Source organism: Sinohyriopsis cumingii, chromosome 10 (assembly GCF_028554795.1).
Source record: "Sinohyriopsis cumingii isolate HCF-2022 chromosome 10, ASM2855479v2, whole genome shotgun sequence".
In the NCBI taxonomy this organism is placed as follows: domain Eukaryota; kingdom Metazoa; phylum Mollusca; class Bivalvia; order Unionida; family Unionidae; genus Sinohyriopsis; species Sinohyriopsis cumingii.
This window is the reverse complement of record NC_142970.1, coordinates 30,421,040-30,442,884: the sequence shown is the minus strand read 5'-3', so window position 1 is coordinate 30,442,884 and position 21,845 is coordinate 30,421,040. Positions and strand designations below refer to the sequence as shown.

Below are 21,845 nucleotides of genomic sequence, written 5' to 3'. Positions count from 1 at the left end.
GATGCTAAATGATGTCAAGATGAATTCATGCAAGCTTTAGTTACCGATATTGAAATATCAGCAGTCATATGGAACATGTAATTAAGGTAGTGATCAGCTGGGATAAAATAAATTTTTTAACATGTGTCTCAAAAAATAATAATCTTCAACAAATGGATAAAGATGCTAATGGGGGTACTCAGTCACCCACCCATTAATAATTACCTGGTAACAAAATGAGCCACATAGGGTACTCACTTAACATATACAAGTTTTCTTTCAGTGCTTGTAAAGGCAGCACTCACTTTTTTTGTTTTAAAGTTGACTATCCATTTCATTGAGCTGCAAATACATGTACTTTTGCAGTGCCCAGCATAGGTCTGCCTTTGCCAGTAAATATTAACCTTAATTCCATAGCTTGTTTTCCCAAGTGTCAATCTGTTTGATCGAGTTGTGAATACATGTATTTTTTCAGTGCCAAACAGTGATCTGCCTCTTCCAGTAAATATTGGACCTTAATCCCATTGTTTGTTTTCCCACTTGACAATCCAATTGATTGAGTCACGAATACATGTACTTTTTCAGTGCCAAGCAGAGGTCTGCCTCTTCCAGTAAATATTTGACCTTAATCCTGTCGCTTCTTTTCCCATGTGACACTCCATTTGATTGAGCATGAGTGTGGTACAGTAGCAAGTAACAGAATGTCATTATTTGATCTTGCTATACAACTGACATGTGCTCAATTGCAACCTTTAATAGATTTCACACAGTGTATGATGAAAGTGTTCCTTACAAAACTCAAATTCAGTCTCTAAACAAGAATCTGATTTAACATATAGTTTTGGTTTTTAAACACAAAAATTCAAAATAAAAGTTTCCCAAATTAAGTCTTGGTCATCCATTTTGGTGATCTCGTTTACGCTATACTAAGGTAGATTTATTGTTTTCAGCTAATATTCTTGTCACTGAGCTAGATAATTTTTGAAGAAAAGTGGTTTGTCTTTCAATCAAATTTTAGGGTTTGGCAGTGATGGTGGCTTCATTATGGCTAGCAATAAAACTGCTTTTGTAACTCAGTTCAAAGAAAAGTTGTTGTTGTTGTAGGGTTTAACACCATTTTTCAGCACATGATAGGCTATACATGGCAGCCAGTATTAATGGTGGAGGAAGAACCCGGGAAAACCCCGGAAAGAACCACCGACCCACAAGAAGCTACTGGCAAGCTTTCACACATACCTGCATTGGCTGAATCCGAGACTCGAACCCACGCAGACAGAGGTGAGATGGCAGTGATCCGTAATGGAGAGCACTTTAGACCACTCGGCCATTCGGGGCCCCTCAAAGAAAAGAATCCCCACCTTGTGTCATTACTGTATTGCACATAGATTAAACCTAAGTTCTTCAAAGGCTGCAGAAGAGGTAACGTAAAGGTCACCTGCCATCTATATTGTACATACGTGTGATATTATTATAGTTATAAACAAAACGCATTGGTTATGTATGCACACCACAAAAATGTTTAATTAGGCTTAAAACTCCGCTTTATAAAATGAAAAAATTATTTGGCAATCTCCATAAACAATCGGTAGTTTCTGTGTGCCAAAACCGGATATGACGTACATTTATCCCTTCTATTCAACCTAGCCATTCAAGTGCTTAATTTCCCCACAGAAATGTCTATGTGATATAGCGTACGATTGTGCTTTTGTACAGCAAATATGGTGCACTGTATTGCATTCGCATGTAACCAAAAGAGTGATGATTGAAAAAAGCATTTTCTTTTTCCGAAAAACCATGTTTACCAGAAAAAAGTGTATTTAATCTGTGGGATCGAATAGGGGAGGGATGGGAAAGTTGTATCATTTATGCTGGATTATAGTGAATTTGACCCAAAGACAATTCGGCCCAGCTCGAAATACAATTCAGCCAAACTTAACAATAAGTTTGTACGTTCTTTTTCTTCAACAAAAAAGTAGATGCCATGTAAGATATGTTTTAGCGAAGAAAAAAAAAATTTAAACAAACTATTTTGATATTCTTTGAAAGAAAATAAACATACTTCATAATGTACATATTTATGAGAGAAAACACAAACTGTTTGTTCTAATTAAAATATTTACATACATTTTCTATGCTAAAAATATATGCATCTGCACAACAACATTCTCAGTTTAAGTCTTCTGGTCAAATTATTAATAATCATTTATAAAACAAAAATATGTAACAGATAATATTCTACATAATACGTATACATTTTGCTAAGGGTAGTGTACATGAAATATTATAACAAATATACATAATTTTAGGCTTCACGTTGTAACACAGCTGCATACAGTACATACTAGACTGCACATGAGAGAGAGAGAGAGAGAGAGAGAATAATGTTGAGCATTTTGTCAGTATTTAGTTGCTGCAATATGAAGCTCTTACCAGTTGATTTTATTGTTTGTTTTTATTTTTCAAGTTGTCTTAGTGTTTGCACACGTACATTGAAAGCTTGTCATTACTGGTCAATATCGTCAATCATATTTCCATTATTCCTCACAAATTAGAAAGGAAATAAGTTTGTGTTTAATTTGTGCCCCCCCACACACACACACTCACAGTACAAAATAAATTGATAAACATAGACTTGTTTGAAAATAAAATGAAAGAAATTAACCTTGCACTTTTATCATATATTCCTTCTTTTTTCATAATGCGAAAATTATTTTTAAAAAACATATCCAGGAACTTTGTATATGTAGCGGATGCCAGCTTGCGTATGCATCCTTACTGTAGTGTGTATCACTTATGTCAAATAACAAAATCGCAAATGAGACGAAAGTATGACCCGATTGCTTGAAGGCACCTGCCATTTATGCATTATAAGTTACTTATTGCAAACTGACCCAGACTGTATTGTTTCCAGGTTAACTAAAAGTCGGTATCTCGCAAATAAAAAAAAATCTTTATTTTAAAATACATTTAATGTGAGTGCAGATGATAATCTTTTTGCTAGCATGGGTTACAGAAGTAATATTAAAGGAAGTTATTATTGTGTATACTATTTGCCCTGCAAACATCAATCATGATTACATATGGCAAACAAATAGAAGCCCGGGTGATAACCATAACTAGCAGGGAGCAATAAACTCATTGTTTAAACTTACCGACAGGATATCAGATACATGGGTTATTTTATTACAGTGCAAACCAACCCCAGAATCTTGACTTTGGTATCTTTTTAGTGTGCCAATTTGTTCTTCTGAAGTCGGCAGACAAAAGGAAGTCAAGTTTGGTTCCTTTGGATTCTTTAAGTGTGCCGATTTCTTTTCATCTTTTTTTTTTTTATAAAGTCTACTGACGCAGGGAAGCCAGCATTGATTCTTTTTACCTGTATTAACGGGAATTTTGAAAATAAATTGAAACTATGAGACAGTTTTAAAAGCGACAAAATCTAGTGCTTCGTGCACGCATACTGATATAAGGCTGAACAGTAAATTAGTTTTCATAGTTTCATCTAAATATTCCCTATCCATACTTTATAGTGTTTTATTTTTCGACAACAAGAAGCATGTACTTCATCTTGTAGGGATAAATGTACGTCATTTCTGGTTGCGTCCTCTATAGGTTGGAAATCGTAACTAAAGGGAAGTAACAGCATTGTATACTTCTATTTCGAGTAATTAAATTATTGTTTCTTCTTTAGACTTGATAATTTTATTGTTCTTTTTGTGCGAGTATAACTAGGAAAATGTTGGAGTATGGCCGGTGACCTTTAAATAAAACCTTTCAAAATGTTTTGAAGAAATTGTTCAGATATTTTAAGAAGTCATCTTCGAGGAAAGTTAACTGAAAAAATTCAAAATTTATTGGACTTGAATGAATATTCTACAAAATTCATTGGATGACATTCTACAGTGCATTATATGCAATTTGCCATTTATGGAAGCCTCTGTTCTGCTACTTTGAGAAACACAAAGCCGACAGCAAAACACGAGATGAGAATCTCACACACCATAAGTTTGTTACAATGCTTTATTTTCTGATGGGTATTATGCCATCTTTGGCATCTGTCAGCATAACATTTCAGAAGCAGGTCCTGGATGTATCTGCAGTGAAACCTGTTTTAGATAGGTTCTATATTGCTGCCTAAAGAGCTAAAGAAGGGATAAACCATAATCAGACTCCATTTTTGAATAGACTATAGATGGACCAATGCTGGTAAATGTGTTTCTATAAAAGATGTTTAACATGGAACAAAGAAAATGACCAGAAGGAAGTAAGCAAAGAAATTAATTAGGCCAAAAAAGATATTTGTGATAAGCTTGTAGCTCAGATGAAAAGATTTCCAGCAGAAGATACAACTGTTGCAACAAGTTTTACGGCTGAACTGAAATCGAGACTCTCATACAACATTTAGGATAAGATGAGAAAATTGGTGATGTAGCCAATAAAGCCCTCAATGATGGTCCTGCAACATTAACTTTATATAGCCTTGCAAAAATGTGATCTTACAACAGAAATATCCTAGGGACAAATTGATTGAATTGTGGAAAGTTATGTTTGAATACCATAAAGACCAGTTTCCTAATTTGTTAAAATTGGCCAAACTGCAGTGTTTCTCCCATTGAAAACAACAGATGGTTAGAGGGGATTTAGTTAATAAAACATTATTTACACTGCTCTTAATATAAGAAACAATTAATAAACAGATGGCTATTGAGATACGTGGTGGGGGGAGGGGTCATACAGATCATTTCCCATTTTCAGAGGCTTTGAATAATTTGAGTGATAGGAAGCAGAGAAAAATAGTTATCAGAGTAGAAAAAATAAATTAGGTATGCAGATACCTTATATATTTGTTGTCAGAGTAATATAAATCTCCCCCTACTCATCCCCCCACTTTTGGAGGCACATGTAGGTGTTGAGGATCTCCCCCTCTTATGAAAATTCCTGGCATTATCTCTGCAGGGTATGCCAACAATTAGCACTGTGGCATGTCCTTGGGCAAGACACTGTATTCCAATTGCCTCAGCACTAATTAACCCACTTCAGTTGCAGTACCGTAAAATACCAGACTAAACCAATTAAATTTATTAAGGCAAATCAGCAGGGGTCACACTACTAGGCGAAGTGGGCAACTAAGTTGGGAAAGTGAAAATGACTTCGACCTGTGATTTTATAGAGGAACATTGAATGACTGTCCTTTTTTAGGTGCTCCTCACCTTGGCTAGGTTAGTTCCAGCATTGTGTAATATATTGTAGCTCAAGGCAAAATGTAGGCTTCAAGCCACCTGGTGTTGATATCAGTTACATTGACAAACTCTTGCACATTCATAGGTATGTGCTTTTATAGTTGATTGACCATTAACCATTTCCAGAGTAAGTTAATAACTATTATTACTGCCCTTTCTGCAAGTTATCTTTTGATGATAAAAACATACAAACTTGTGTTTCTAAATTTAAACTTATGTAAATAGCAATTTAAATTTTAAGAATAGGACTGGTAACATGAATATTTTAACTGCTGTGTGTACATTATTTTCTTGGTAAAGATCAGTTGTGGGAAGTACCGTTTTATTAGATTGTCTCTTTTCATAAACTATTGGGCAAATATATTCAGGAAACATACATTTTAATGAAAGCAGAATCTAAATATTATGTTATTAAAGATTTGGCTTTAGAATGCAAGTGTGTAGGTCATAAACATATAGGGTAATGCTGTGTTGTGGAATTTGAGAGACACTGTAAGGTCAAGGTTGTATTCTGAGTTTACTCATTCTGTGAAAATATGAAGAAAAAGAAGAAGAAAAAAACAGCAAAGCAAATACTATTTGACAAAAGCCTAATGTTACCCCAAGTATGTAGACAAATAATACAATCTTACATTTGCAATCCTATCAATAGACTATTGTAACGAAGCTATAATGTGAGTTGTTATATTAAGAAAAACCCTAGTTCTAAAAATAGATGCAGTTGCATGTTGGATATGTAAATTCGGTTGTTAAAAAAAGGGTTTAGTTCATTCATATATTGACTTTAATTCTTCATTGTATTGTCTGTGAACAGTTACCATAAAGTTTTATGGGCAACAAAGAAATTAGGGTGAACAGTATGATCTGAAAGATGTGTGCATTTGCTCTCATGTATACAGGGGTTGTTTCAAACAAGTTTATAAAACTTTTCAAATGCCATTTTTTTAATGAACTTCATAAGGTAAAAAGAAAAAATTCTTGATTAAGGGTAGTTAATTAAGCATTTGTACTAACTTGCAATTACAATACTGTAATCTAGTGACTCAGTTAAAATTCATTGCAATGTATACCTTCTGTTGTTCTCTTTTTAAGTCATATTGCCAAAATGCAGTGAATATGAACATGATAATTTTTAAACATGCACCAAATGTGTTTATAATATAGATAGAACTCACAAAATTTTCTACTTGAAAATAAAGTACTGCTTAAAACCAATGTTAAATGCAAATATACATATTGGGAAATATATGGCATAATTCAGATAAGAGAATGAAAACAACACACACACACACACACACACACACACACACATATATTGCATGTTTTGCTTTGCTCCCATTTTGAGATCTCACTTCTCCCTGTTCTGTCCAAAAGGAGAATTCACTTCTTCTTAAAGCTCAAGTCTAGCTTGACCCCTGATCACGGAGAATTTTGTAACGTTGTACAACTTAATATATATTAAAAATGTTTGGTATGAATTAAAATCAGAGCAATGTAATATGGTGATTTATTACTTTCTGGTTGGGCTTGTTTCCATCTCAGGAACTTTTTATACATACTTTTAAAAGCCTCGTCTATTGAAAGTTATAGGCTCTGAAATCTTTAGTTAAACAAGTTATATCTGGTAACTGATTCATATTGTGATAGCTCACAGTAACAACTTTAGAAATTCAAAACTGTAGATACATTTTTGCTGTATTGGTGTAAGGTATAATAGGTTCCTGCGATGATTAATTTGTTTTGTTTCTTGTGACACAGCTCTGTGTGGTACTTGGAGCAGTGTTTGGTGTCATACTGTACAGAATCATCATCACAGCTGTGCTGTATTCCAGTGACGAGTTTCTCTTGAGATCTCGAAGCACATTAGTCGCATCAGGAACGGCTGCTTGTATCAACCTGGTGATCATTCTAGTCCTGAACCAGGTAATTGTAGCAGGGATTTTTAGCTCACCTGTATGAAGTTGGGACTCTTAGCTCAACACTATGAAGTAGGGACTGTTTGCTCACACCTATGAAGTAGGAACTTTTAGCTCACCTCTAATATAAATTCAGCATCACATTTAAAGTAATATGCATATGTAAAGCCTCAAGCATCTTGACTGGTCTTTCTTTCTTTCTAGGCCAAAGGCAGCAATTTGGAATGGGTTTCATTGTATCTGCCCCTTGGGGAGGGACCTTATGGGACAAACTTTGTTCATACACATACATTAGTTATACATTCTTGTTTAATTTTGTACATTTCACTAATGTTTTTAGCTGTTCTAGACCAGAAGAGCATTGCCATGCCTCCTAAATTACTTGGAGGATTGCCATGAAATGTTACACACACATTCGTCCCAAGGTCTGGTTGGTCCTAGATGAAAATAGTATGGCTCGGACATAAGTACAATGACTATCTTGAAAAGGACTTATTTTATCATACGTTGTTTGTTCTGAATGGAAATGGTGCCGATCTGATATCCAGGATAGCTGCCATAGTGGCTATCCTGAACATTTTCTTATTGCTCTTCCTGAATTGGATGGACATATCAACATGGTTTTTCATTTAAAGACTTCTTATGATGTTTCGTTGGCTGTAAATAAAAAGAGTGCTGATCGTATTTCTAATATGACTGCAGTAATGGCTATCTAGAGTTTTTTAAAATCATTACTCTTAGATGACAGGCCATAATGACATTGTGTTTCACTTGATGACTTTTTATGTTATCTTTTAGGTACTAAATAGGAATGGTATCAATCTTATAGTAAATATGGCCACTATTGTATCCATCTTGAAAATCTTGTTATCATTACTACTGTATATACTTCTTATAAGCCTGTTTGCATATAGGTTAAACTGAATAGGTTAAACATTGAAAACTGCATGACCTGCACTGTAAGCCAACCCATAAGTCCAGACATATTGAAAAATCTTGTTATTGGACTCTGTCTGAACGGATGGTCATCTTGACATAGGGTTTCAGTGCACAAGTTCTGGAGTTTTAGGTTAGGCATATGATCTCGTTTTTGGCAATCCGCAGTAACAATATATACCAGTAATCAGCAAGAAAACTAATACAATTTCAAGTTTAGACCTTGTCCTATGAATTAGCCAACATCCTTTCTTCAGAGCTTTTAATTTTTCCAAAACATTTTGGCTTATACGCAAATATATATGGTACTCCAAAAATGGAAAGTCATCAAAATTGGGTTTCCATCAGAAGACATTTAGTGATGCCTTGTTGGTCTTAAATGAAATGGTGCCAAGCTGTTATCTAACATGTCTACCACAGCAGCTAATTTGAAAATCTTTTTATCACTCAAGAATACCAAAAATGGCTTCAACAGCCAGCAATTAAAGGGAAGAAATGGTCTCATCTTAAACTACTGTAAATTCTTCCATTTGCCAGTAGCACACCAGTCCCTTCATGGGACTTTTGTTTCTAAGTCTGTATGCATACCATTATGCCTGGAGTTGTAAAACTTGGCAAAGGGATGCATATTGATTAGTGCTACACCCTCATCACAAAAATAGGCCATTGTGACCCATATTTCATGCTTCATTGACTTTTTAAAAAAGTTATTTTCTCAAGCTCTGTTCATACTAGAATCATCAAACTGATCATACTAGAAGATTGTATCTATCTTTATTAGTGCCACAGTACCAAACAATTATAACAATAGGAGGTCACTTTGACCTAATTTTCACATTTTACTAACTTTAGGTTATGATTTTGTATTTTGCTTTTGACAGAATAAATGTTTTCTCAAAATGTATACAGGCTGTTTGAAACCTAGAATCGAGAAACTTGAGGTGATGCATCTGGATGAGTATTTTAGCCTCATCACAAAAGTAGGTCTTATTCAACCCATGCTTAATACAGTCATGATTTGGCTAAAGTTTCAGTTTTAAGTTTATTTCACAGGTTCTGTTGTTCATCCTAGAATCATCAAATTAGGAGACTGTATTCATCTCCATGAATACCAAACCTTGACAATAAATGGTCACTGTGACCTTTTTTCACATTTTACTGGCATGGGTTACATGTTTGCATTGAGGTAATGAGCACATTGTTGTTGTTGTTTTTTTTGCATGCTATATACATATTGTTATATCTGAAGTCATTGAACTTCACAGTAGAATGCATTTTGATGAGTACTTCTTTCTCATTCAACATTAGGTCATTATGGACAATATTTTACGCTTCTCTGGTTTGGATTAAACTTTGTGTTTGATGTTATTTCTCTGGCACAGTTCACTCCTAAGTCATGAAATTTATAGTAATATGCTTTATTGTTTCTGCCATACTCCTGCAACAAAAGTCTATCAAGACCTTTATTTAATCCTTTATTGGCTCTGATAAAGTTGTTGCATTTAGTTCATCACCCAGTAGGTTACGGCATGTAGTGTACCTACATTTTAACTGTCCTGCCTGGAATACTGAATCTCTTTGAGGGAATGCATCCTCATAAATTCTATATTCTTATTGCAAAAAGAGGTCTCTGTGACCTGTATTTCCTTCTTCAGTGATTTTGTTGAAAAGTGTGCATAGTACATATATTGGGTACTGTTTATGCATGAAAATAAAGAAACTTGTTAATTGGATGAATCAATGTTAGTGGAACACCCTTACAACCAAAGGTGGTCAAATGTGACCTACATTTTATGCTTTGCTGCCATAGGTTAAGCATATGTGCTAAGCTCGGGACCATATATTTTCTTCTACCTACACTGAGGGTCCTTTCTGAACAGTGCATATGGAAGCAGGAATAAATGTTTATTCAGTGGTAACCTTTCCATGTTAATAATTTGTACATTTTTGTGATAAGTTATCCTCAGCAGGTTAACTGTACTTGTGAATGAGTGTTAGAATTAAATTGTATGCTTTTCATGTGAGTCATGTATGTAGTGGCTAATCATGGTAATTATTGATGCATGAACTCTCCTATTAATACAGCTAGCACTCCATGTTTACTCAGATCCAGTATCTATCACCCAATAAAATCTGCCCTACAGAGGTGGACAGTGATATAAGCTCCTGAAGCAGACTAAATTAACAGTGGTTTTATCATATAGTACTTCTTCTTTTTGATATCATATATATGGATGTATTATGTTGTCTTTTATATCCTGTTAAAATATTACGTATGTAAATGATTTAACATCATGTCATCACAATGTAAGCGTACAGTGCTGATCAAAACGTTTCATGTAATGTAATTGATAAAAATTGTGAACAAATGAAAAGGGTGACAATGGCATTTAGATACACAACTGTCTCATATGAAGTCCAGTATTTTAGTGACAGTACTGAAAATGTTCGAACACATTTTGTATGTTCTTGTCCTTAAACCTGCCCCTTCAGAGTGTTCTTGTTGCTGCCTTTCCCTTGACATATAAAAATAAGTAAACATTTAAAATATTGAGACAGATCATGAGTAAACTCGTAAAATTACCTTATTTGTAAGTTGCAATGTCTTGAAATGTTTGCTTGTACAAAGAGAAAGATTATGCATGATGCAAGTGTCTGATAGTGATTAGCCTTTGATCATTTTCTATACTATATATATGTATCTTTTTCAGCTGTATCTAAAAATAGGATTAATCTTGACTAACATGGGTAAGTGTCACATTTTTTACTGATATATCCATGTCACACATAGCCCTTATTAAGATGTGATAATTGGGTGAAGTAATGTCATATCATTTAAATGAAACCATACGAAGAAAACTTTCCTTTATATATCTTAAGATGTAAGTAAGAATTTCAATGAACAACACCTTAATCACACAAAATCACTTGGACATTGACCAATCAGAAATCATGTCAATTTCATGCTCTGTTCGCTTGAGACAATGGAAGAAAGCTGTTAGACTGAAAGTGACCAATGAGGATTATACCTATACAAAACAGTGTGTTCATTTGAATTTGAGCGCACAAAAAATCAACTTTGGAGAAATGCCATGCCTTTGCTGTCTTGGACCTTCAATATGCCACATGTTGGGAAAGATTACCATAGAAAGCACATTTGAACCTAAAAAACACCCACTTGAAATCGGGAAGATTTCATTATAAAAATAAAGACTTGGATAAAAAATTGAATACAATGCCTTCAGTCATCTCTCAGCAGATGTCAGCATCCTGCATTGTGGGAAAGATTAGTGCAGGAAGCACATTTGAACCAAAGAAAAGTACACTTAAAATCAGTAAGAGTTGATTAATAAATAAAAAAATATTTTTGTTTGATTTTCATTATGGGAATGGATTAACAGTTTTATAAATCATTAGATTGTTGAAAAACAATGATAATTGGTTTTTTGGTTAAAGTTGTTCCAAAAGACATTGTAAATAATTTATGAAGGCAGTAGACTAACCACTGATTTGTTGGTTCCATTTTTGGCCTGAAGTAAAAATATTTTTAAAAAGTTACAAGCAGAACTCCCCTTGTTGCACATTTAATTCACCCAAATGACATAAAAACTAAAAAATATAAAACAGAATTGTTAACTGTATATGAAAAAATTAAGAAATCAGTTATAGCCTGTTTTTTTTTATTTTCGTTTAACTAAAAAAATAAACCAATAATGGTTGCAATCTGTAATCTGCTATATAAATTAAGGTAATTGATAAGGAAAGTATATTCATTTCAACTTTGTCATTTCAGAACAACACAGAACAGAGACTGAATGGGAAGATGCCTTCACCTTCAAGATGTTCCTCTTCCAGTTTGTCAACTACTACTCCTCTATCTTCTACATCGCCTTCTTCAAGGGCAGGTAAATAAATACTGCATTCTTCATCCACTACTGTATTTTGCTCAATTTTCCATGTAGCTACCTGTCAACAGTGAAGACCAGGTACAACCAACTTTTTTTGGCAGGTGGGCCAAAAAAGATAGAATGCATAAATCATGAGTAGTTGTTTATCACTAATTATTAATTAAAATGTATATTTTCAAAAGGACTGCTTACAGGCTGCAGGCTGCATAATATGAAGGACTGGCCAACACACCTGGTATAGACTGAGATGAATTATATAATGTGTCATTCTGTATACGAATTAAAGTAACCAGCATAGAATCCAGTCTGATGTTACTGAGTACAAGATGAATATTGATGTTACTGAGTACGAGATGAATATTGATGTTACTGAGTACAAGATGAATATTGATGTTACTGAGTACAAGATGAATATTGATGTTACTGAGTACGAGATGAATAATGATGTTACTGAGTACAAGATGAATATTGATGTTACTGAGTACAAGATGAATATTGATGTTACTGAGTACAAGATGAATATTGATGTTACTGAGTACAAGATGAATATTGATGTTACTGAGTACAAGATGAATATTGATGATACTGAGTACAAGATGAATATTGATATTACTGAGTACAAGATGAATATTAAATCTACATAAATTAAACTGACCATCATTTCAGAGTGAATTGTCCTTGTTCTTGTATATCTAAGGATTTAGTGATGACAACAAGGTGTGCAAACTTTATAATTGATTTGGATTATTACAGAGTTTCATTTTAAAACTTACAGAATTTAGCCCCATATTATAGACTTTTGGGCTTGTGATTACAGATTTAAAAAGGAAAAACCTATTAATTTTGGGGTAAATGGTGAAAAGTCAAGCTGACTGACTCAAAGAAGAAAAATTATTTCTGTACAAAATCTGCAGTTTTTAGCTTGGCATCTTTGCAAAAGTGTGTGGATGATTCACAAGTTGGGTAAGAAAGAAACCTATTGAATTTTTGTATCAGGAATCCAAAGGTCATAGTCATGGTGGCTGGCTGCAAAATCTATTTTGGTTACTAATTATGACTCTAGACTTGATACATTGACCAAAGTTTGAGGAGGGCGTGCACATACAGTATGAAAGAAGCTTATAGCATTTGGGATCAAAATAGCAAAGATCTGAGTCATTCAGGCACAGAAAAGTTAGTTTTGCAAAAAGAATCTTTTATTTTTTTTTACTAAGTTCTTTGACTAAATGGTTGTAGACTACTTGTACTAGGTAATAAAGAAACCTAAATTCACAGTCAGAACAAATCTAATATGGAATTAAAGGTTTCTACAGTGTAAGTTTAGTTGAAGACCAGCCACTTTGACAAACGTTCTAAGGTTATTGAGACCCATAGACCAATGCTCTCCCTAGTCTACAGTGTATGTTTATTTGAAGACCAGATGCTTTGACAAAGGTTCTAAGGTTATTGAGACCCATAGGCCAATACTCTCCAGAGTCTACAGTGTAAGTTTATTTGAAGACCAGATGCATGACAGATGTTCTAAGGTTATTGAGACCCATAGGCCAATGCTCTCCAGAGTCTACAGTGTAAGTTTATTTGAAGACCAGATGCATTGACAGATGTTCTAAGGTTATTGAGACCCATAGGCCAATACTCTCCAGAGTCTACAGTGTAAGTTTATTTGAAGACCAGATGCATTGACAGATGTTCTGAGGTTATTGAGACCCATAGGCCAATGCTCTTCAGAGTCTACAGTGTAAGTTTAGTTGAAGACCAGATGCTTTGACAAACATTCTAAGGTTATTGAGACCCATAGGCCAATACTGTCCAGAGTCTACAGTGTAAGTTTATTTGAAGACCAGACGCTTTGACAAACGTTCTAAGGTTATTGAGACCCATAGACCAATACTCTCCAGAGTCTACAGTGTAAGTTTATTTGAAGACCAGACGCTTTGACAAAGGTTCTAAGATTATTGAGACCCATAGACCAATACTCTTCAGAGTCTACAGTGTAAGTTTAGTTGAAGACCAGATGCTTTGAAAACGTTCTAAGGTTATTGAGACACATAGGCCAATACTCTCCAGAGTCTACAGTGTAAGTTTAGTTGAGGACCAGATGCTTTGACAAAGGTTCTAAGGTTATTGAGACCCATTGGCCAGTACTCTCCAGAGTTTACAGTGTAAGTTTAGTTGAAGACCAGATGCTTTGACAGATGTTCTAAGGTTATTGAGACCCATAGGCCAATACTCTCCAGAGTCTACAGTGTAAGTTTAGTTGAAGACCAGATGCTTTGACAGATGTTCTAAGGTTATTGAGACCCATAGGCCAATGCTCTCCAGAGTCTACAGTGTAAGTTTAGTTGAAGACCAGATGCTTTGACAAAGGTTCTAAGGTTATTGAGACCCAAAGGCCAATACTCTCCAGAGTCTACATTGTAAGTTAGGTGAAGACCAGATGCATTGACAGATGTTCTAAGGTTATTGAGACCTATAGGCCAGTGCTCTCCAGAGTCTACAGTGTAAGTTTAGTTGAAGACCAGATGCTTTGACAAAGGTTCTAAGGTTATTGAGACCCATAGGCCAATGCTCTCCAGAGTCACTAATGCCTACGTAGAGGACTATTTAACACATAGCAGACATGATGCACTCTGGTTAATCAATAATTGTCCATCCAGACAGGCTGGAAGAACATTTATAAAGGATGTGCTCTTTATCAGATAAAATCAAATAATGAATTGACCTAGAACACTAGCATATATGATCCAGATGCATTTTCTAGGGTTTTTCTTTCAAGGATATTTTAATAACAATGTTTCTTTGATTATTTTTTTTTTAAATCAGAAGAATGTATGATTATTCATTTCCTATTATAGTATGTTAAAATAGTATGAAGTCCTAGTAATTAAAATTGTAGCAATTGTCAGGATAAACACCAGAGTTTCCAAATGTATCTGAAACTATTAGGTCAGTACATCCTATTACCACATTACTACTTAGAAAATATACCCAAAAGGAAATCAACAATTATCCAGAAATCTCTATTGAACAATGGAAAATTTTATAACGGCATGAAATCAGATATGTTCTTGAGGTGGTGAAAGATAGCCTGTGTATCAGATTGTTTGTATGATGTTTGCGGTTCTTAAAAATGTTAAAATGCCACTTTAAGCGGTATGGTGCAATAATAGGACATCATAGGTTGGCAGGGGTTGGCAATCTATTTTACATAGCCTGCCACTTTTATCCAGATTGATTCACAAAATGAACGAGCGTGTGCCACCAGTAAGAGAGTAACACTGTTAAAATCAAATTTTGTTGCTGCCCTTCACATGTCACACTAAACCTCTTGAGGTGCCACCTTGTGGCACGTGTTCCGTAGGCTTCCAACCCCAGTCATAGTGTATAGCTATTTAACTATTGGCAGAGCTTTAGAGAGTAATAATCTTAATTTTGTTTCAGATTTATTGGTCGACCAGGAGCTTATGATTACAATTTGTTTGGATACAGGCAAGAAGAGGTAATTTTAATTTTTATGTTTTAAGCATCAGATATTATGGTCTTCCTCAGTAAGATGTACGTTCTGTTCAGAGTATCCATTGAGGAGTATTTGAATAGCATAGTATAGATTACATGGTGCTTTGGGCAGTGATGATGATGATTACAATTGCCATGATGGTGATGGCATTATTATTGTTATTATTATTATTATTATTATTATTATAAAACATCACATGGTAATGTATCCTTCTGATCTCATGAGAGCTTAATGTCAGGTAGAAAGTGAAGGTGGTGATCAGGTATGGTAAAATTCCTATATCATATCTCAGAAACTGAAATTCTTTCAGTGAAATAAATTGTCAATTCTTATTCCCAAAAATTTCTTTCAGATTCCTCAGAAGTATTTTGTTAAAAAACTCTGATCCAGTTATGTTTTCCATCACATTTTTGATGCTAGATATTGTATTATTCAGTGTGACCCAGCTGGCTGCTTGATTGAGTTATGTCTTCAGATGGCAATTATCATGGTGGGCAAACAGGCCTATGGCAACTTCAAGGAAATTCTTTTACCGTAAGTACAATTTTATACGATCTTGTGAAACTTGTAGAGCTGGATTTCAAACATAAAATGACAACTAATTAGTGGCCCTAAAGAATTAGTTGTTCAAAGTGTAAGCATTATGCCATGTGTCTCAACTTCAGTGTCTAAACAAATGTTTCCTTTGAATACATTCCCTGATCACGTTAACATTAGGAGAAGACTCCACTACCTCTCAGATCAAACAGTCTCAATAAGATAAATATCTATGTACCAGTGAGACGAAGGGAAGAACCTCTTTCACATTACCATCCCTGACTATTGTTAGGTTGCTTATACAGTCAGCATTGTATCCTGTAGCAGAAGTTTTTCAAGTGAAGTAAATAGCATAAGACATTGGAGATGTCATTGGCTTTGTAAAGTTTTTGTAAATATATGGTTGGAAACACCAGTCCTGGTGGGGGGTCCCACTCAAGGTGGCAGATCTGAAACTAAGTTTCTCCTTTCCCAAGCTTGACCTAACATCAATTATTAATGACATACCACCTTGACAACCCACAATCAGCCTACTGGTGGGTGTCGGACAACTTTATTTTTACAGTGAAAATGGATGGGTAATCCAAGTTTTTTCAGAGGGTTTGGGATTTTCTTTTTCAAAGCCATGCACATTTTACTTCTTTTCAAATGATGGACTTATTTTGTGATCAGTAGAGAGCTTCAAATTTGCAGGAGATCAGGTTGTTACTCAACAAGCGAGTAGTGGAGATAGTTTAAAAGCCAAACTCTCTGGAGTTTTATGCTGGGCTGTTTTTTGTATCCAGTGCCAGTGGAAATTTCAAGTCAGTCATAGACCTCAGCATGCTTAACAAGTACATAGCCATGCAAAGGTTCAAAATAGAAATGACAAGGTCAAGTTTTCTTTCTGTAAAAAGGGACAAATTTGTTTTAACAAGATAACTGGGTTGGGGTTGGATTATAATGAAGAACACTAATGATGGTGACAAAAATACAATGTTTATCTATGAATGATTCAGTGGAAAATATTGTGTTCAGTTCGTGTGCATTCAAGATCCAAATGTTGGACAATTAACATAATATGCACGAACCTGATAATTTAATGCAATGTAGGAAAAGAACTTTAAATAGTACAAAGATTTTTGATTCAAAGTGATCTCACACAATGAAATCAAATGATTCACATATACGTCAGCAATTTTCACACAAATAATGATATGGTTCACTGAGATATGATATGTGTTTCACTCAGATAGTAAAATCTTGTGTTTCTTTCAGATAGTGAAATGTACAAGTTTTTCATTCAAATAATGAAATATGAAGTATCTTCTCAGCCCCAACGCAATGTCAGGAGGTTTAGGAGCCACCTTCAATGGTCTGCCCCTCCTAGTCTGCCTAAAGATCCATTTAATATTTTGTTCTCTGCAAACTCTTTGGTCCAGAAGCTTCATCCGGCCAATGTCCTCTCCATCAGCAGCACACACTGGGTATAATAGAATCCAAATTAGCCCATGGCTAAAAGACATCTACAATCCGGTGCATATATGGAGATATGGCATATCACTCCATCACTCTTCCAGTAAAGCACTTGGCTACCAGTCAGTCAACCATCACTCAATCACTGATCAGTCAATGGTCAATCAATCAGCTGAAAAATATATCCAAATCCATATACTAAAAATGACACGGGCATGTATTATAGCATCAAATGACGTTACGGACTGTAAACTTGATTTAATTCTTTAATATAAATTATATATAATGGGACAACTGTACAAAGCTATAAGCAGTTCAGAAGTGAACCTGTGTCTGATAAGAATCATACAGTACTTAATGTACCTTAATAAATGGAATGTTAAATCACATACAGGTAAATTAGGAAATAGACTATAACATTGCAGTATACGAAACAAGTCAGAGTTACCAAAAATGCAAAATAATCATGGTAGTAATACAATAATTATATCCTATAGTACAAATAGGAAACTAATATATAATTCACATACCTCTACAACTGGAGATGGCTTATCATTAGAGTAGACTGCTCACTGACAAGACTTCTTGTACTGTGCCATTTTGCTGTATGGTGAGGTAATTTATACACCGACTATGTAGCCCTACATTGTCTGTGCGCTTGAAGAATATCAGTTTTCCCATCACAAGCACTTCGCTCATGCAGCATAGGATAAACTGAACTCACAGTTTCAAAATAATATGCGATCCACAGAAATCTCTCTGTTAACGCTGTACATAAAAAAATGAAACCCAATCACATGTATTTAATACAACGATAGATTTATACAATTCCATGACATTTGTTGTTAAACCTAATCAATGCATAGTTTCATGTTCCTACACACACTCACTACCTTTATACCATTTTCACACTCTCCCATCAGGTATCAACATCAGCCGTTGGGTATTCACCATGGTTGACAACCATATTGTCACGATCTTCTGGTCAAAATTATCAACAGTGACTGAATCACTAAGGTTGACAACTGTATTGTGACACTCTTCAGTCAGGACTTTTAGTACATTGGACATCCCCTCAGTCCATTCTGGTAATTGGTACACCTGAACATTTTGAAATAACCTCAACCTGTTTGCCCTCTTCAAGCACACACGGCTCATAATTTTGAGATTGCTGAGTCATTTTCCAACATGGATTTCTGCAGTAGAGTGTCCACAACTTCTCGGTCTGCTTTTAGTGATGTCAGATTTTACTCTTCATGTCCATCTGTTTGTATGTAATTTGCTGATACATGTAGTCCAGAATTTCAGATTCACCCAATCAGCAAATCCTGATCCTGAACAAATTTATATTTTTCCTGCTACTTTGACTCAACAAATGAATGTGCATGGCTGGGATTCCATGGCTGGGATTCCTTTGGTAAATTCCCACTTGGAAGCAAACCTGTAGCTCAGCTTTACCAAGACCAGTGGTGATTGGGGGCCAGAATAAACATGTTTCATTTCTGGAGGGTTCAATTATACAGAATGGTAGTAGTCCTCATTATGATGGTTAGCTTGGTGATGGTGGTTTACCTCTTCAGGTGGAGATGAATTCCCTCAGACTATGTGTTCTGGTCTGAAACTTTCTGCACTAGTGTGCACAGATGAATTTATTGTACCAGGTCAGACACATCCCCTCATTATTCTGACCAATTATTTGACAAGGAGAGGCCATGCCCTTCACATGGAATGTTCCATCCATTCATCCATAACTCAGCCTATTGGCAGATTTTCTCTCTTTGAAAGACCACTACAGTGGCCTAAAGGTTAGAGCATCCGCCTTGGATGCAGGAGGTCGCGAGTTAAAACCCTGACTGAGTCATACTAAAGACTCATAAAAATGGTACTAACAGCTGTCTCACTAGACACTAAGCATTAAGAAGTTAGGTTTAGGACTGGTCGACCTGGTGTGGGGATAATGTGCCTGGGTGGGACATCATGCTACATGTCTGCGGCATGATGCCCCAGTGCTAGACATCACTATAAACTGCCACACTGCAGACATCATAGCGATATGACTGAATTTTTTTAAAAACTATGTTAAGAATCCAAATCACACACACACATTTTTCATATTTTGCTAGCTTAGGTTTTTTGTATTTAGGACATGAATACATCAGTTTTTTGGATGCATGTACATACTGTCCTACTTATAATCATGAAGTTGGAAGAGCTGATACATTTTGATTGGCATTCATTACAGTTATAGCTCAGTATGGCCCATATTTTATGTGTCACTGATTTGGGTTTAATTTTGTGGTTGTTGTTCATTTCAAGCAATGTTTACACCAATAATCATAAAGTACTAGACCCTTGTAACAAAAGAAACTCACAGCTGCTTGGATCATACTTAGAGTACCGTGATCAGAGTACATCTCCCCGCTGCTCTGTACCCTACACTGGTTATCCATTCGATCCAGAATCAAACACAAAATTTGTTCTCTGTGCTACATTTCACTGACAGACTCTACTCCAACATACCTATCCGACCTCACCCATGTGTACACACCAGCAAGATACTTATGCTCCTCTTCTGACAGTCGTATACTCATTATTTCCACTATGAAAACGAAGTTATATGGACAACGGTCTTTTGCATTCTAAGGCCCAGCAACGTGGAATGAATTGCCCACTGAACTTAGGCAAAAATGACACAGGATCCCATTCAAGAGTGCTCTTAAAACTTACTTATTTCGACTCCAAGAAGAAACTTAAAGACCCGATAATGTTTCCTACCTTAAATATTTTCAGCCTTTTTTTATGTTTTCTAATTTCATGGTGTTTGTTTTTTGTAATCATTATATATACTTTTTTTAATGTTATAGGTGTTTAATGTTGTAAAGCACTTAGAGCTTCTAAAGATTAGGCTCTATACAAAGTCCTCGTTATTATTATTATTATTATTATTATGTGTATCTCATCCCATATTGGCTTTAATTAAGATTTTGCATTTAGCTCATGTCTTGGGTCATGCTCTGTGCTTACTAGAGTCATGAATTGATTAATGTTTATTTATTGGGTGGTCTTTATGTTTAAATAATAAAACTTGTTAACTGGATTCACCTCAGTTAGTACTACACCCTTACAAGCAAATAAGGTCACTTTGTCCTGCATTTTATGCTTCACTAACTTAGGTTAAGTATTTGTGTTTCAGCTCATGACCACATATATTTTTCCATGTTGTACACGTCCTAGACAGAAGGCCATTCCTTAACAGGGGTTGGCTGTTTGTAATCAATAATTACATTCTGTTTAATATGTTGCAGTGGGGATATTGTAGACAGAAGGCCATTCCTTAACAGGGGCGAGCTATGTGTGTAATCATTGATTACATTCAGTTTAATATGTTGCAGTAGGAATATTGTAGACAGAAGGCCATTCCTTAACAGGGGGGAGCTGTGTGTGTAATCATTGATTATATTCTGTTTAATATGTTACAGTAGGGATATTATAGACAGAAGGCCATTCCTTAACAGGGGTGAGCTGTAAGTGTAATCATTGATTATATTCAGTTTAATATGTTGCATAGGGATGTAGTCATTGATTATATTCAGTTTAATATGTTGCAGTAGGGATATTGTAGACACAAGGCCATTCCTTAACACATTAACCCCTAGCGACGACTTAACAGGGCAGGAGGTATTAGCCTACTGCCGAGCTCTGTAGCGTCATGGTCATGCACGATACACTAAAGTGGGTGGTATTATAGAAAGGTAGACAGATGCAGCTCTTCAATGATACCAAATAATCTGGAATATCTAGTTGCACTTCAAAATACAGATAAAAAAACCTCATTTTTTGGACCTGACTTTTTTTACCCAAAATTCGCCCGTGGTCGGAATCTGATTTTGTGTCTGGATTTTAGACTTTTTGGTCTCAGATCTAAGGCAAACCAGTATGAACTGCAAACAGACAGATGAGCCTTTGCAAAAAGTTGGATAATATGGGCATTTGGAATAAAGAGTGGTCTTGATACAAAAATAATGGCTCCGTTTAGCAAAAAAAAAAGAAAAAAGAACTCCCAACTTTCACCCTTCTGCTCATGCTCGAGTCAAATAGCCAATGAAAAACTATGTTTCTAACACAACTAGGCAGTATGTTATTGAAAGATCACCAAGGATTTGGTGTTTTCTAATCTATTCAGAAATAGCTTTCAAAATTTGTTTCCTACTCGATTTTCAGGCAAAAATGACAAAAACCTCCAGGGGTTAATGTGTTAACAATGGGGTGAGCTGTGTATGTAATCAATAATTACATTCTGTTTAATATGTTGCAGTAGGGATATTGTAGACAGAAGGCCATTCCTTAACAGGGTGAG

The 21,845-nt window shown here is 35.3% G+C and overlaps 1 protein-coding gene across 7 annotated transcripts in view; it reads left to right on the top strand.

Annotated features, from left to right (window-relative positions):
- Positions 1-21,845, top strand: part of LOC149789830 (anoctamin-4-like) — a 190,558-nt gene that overhangs the window by 134,679 nt on the left and 34,034 nt on the right. For all 7 annotated transcript variants that reach the window (XM_089971827.1, XM_089971825.1, XM_089971822.1 and 4 more), the window contains 5 exons: positions 6,978-7,142; positions 10,783-10,819; positions 11,865-11,976; positions 15,421-15,478; positions 15,933-16,030. In XM_089971827.1, the coding sequence (XP_089827953.1) occupies positions 6,978-7,142; positions 10,783-10,819; positions 11,865-11,976; positions 15,421-15,478; positions 15,933-16,030 (470 nt within the window). The remainder of the gene's footprint in view (positions 1-6,977; positions 7,143-10,782; positions 10,820-11,864; positions 11,977-15,420; positions 15,479-15,932; positions 16,031-21,845) is intronic.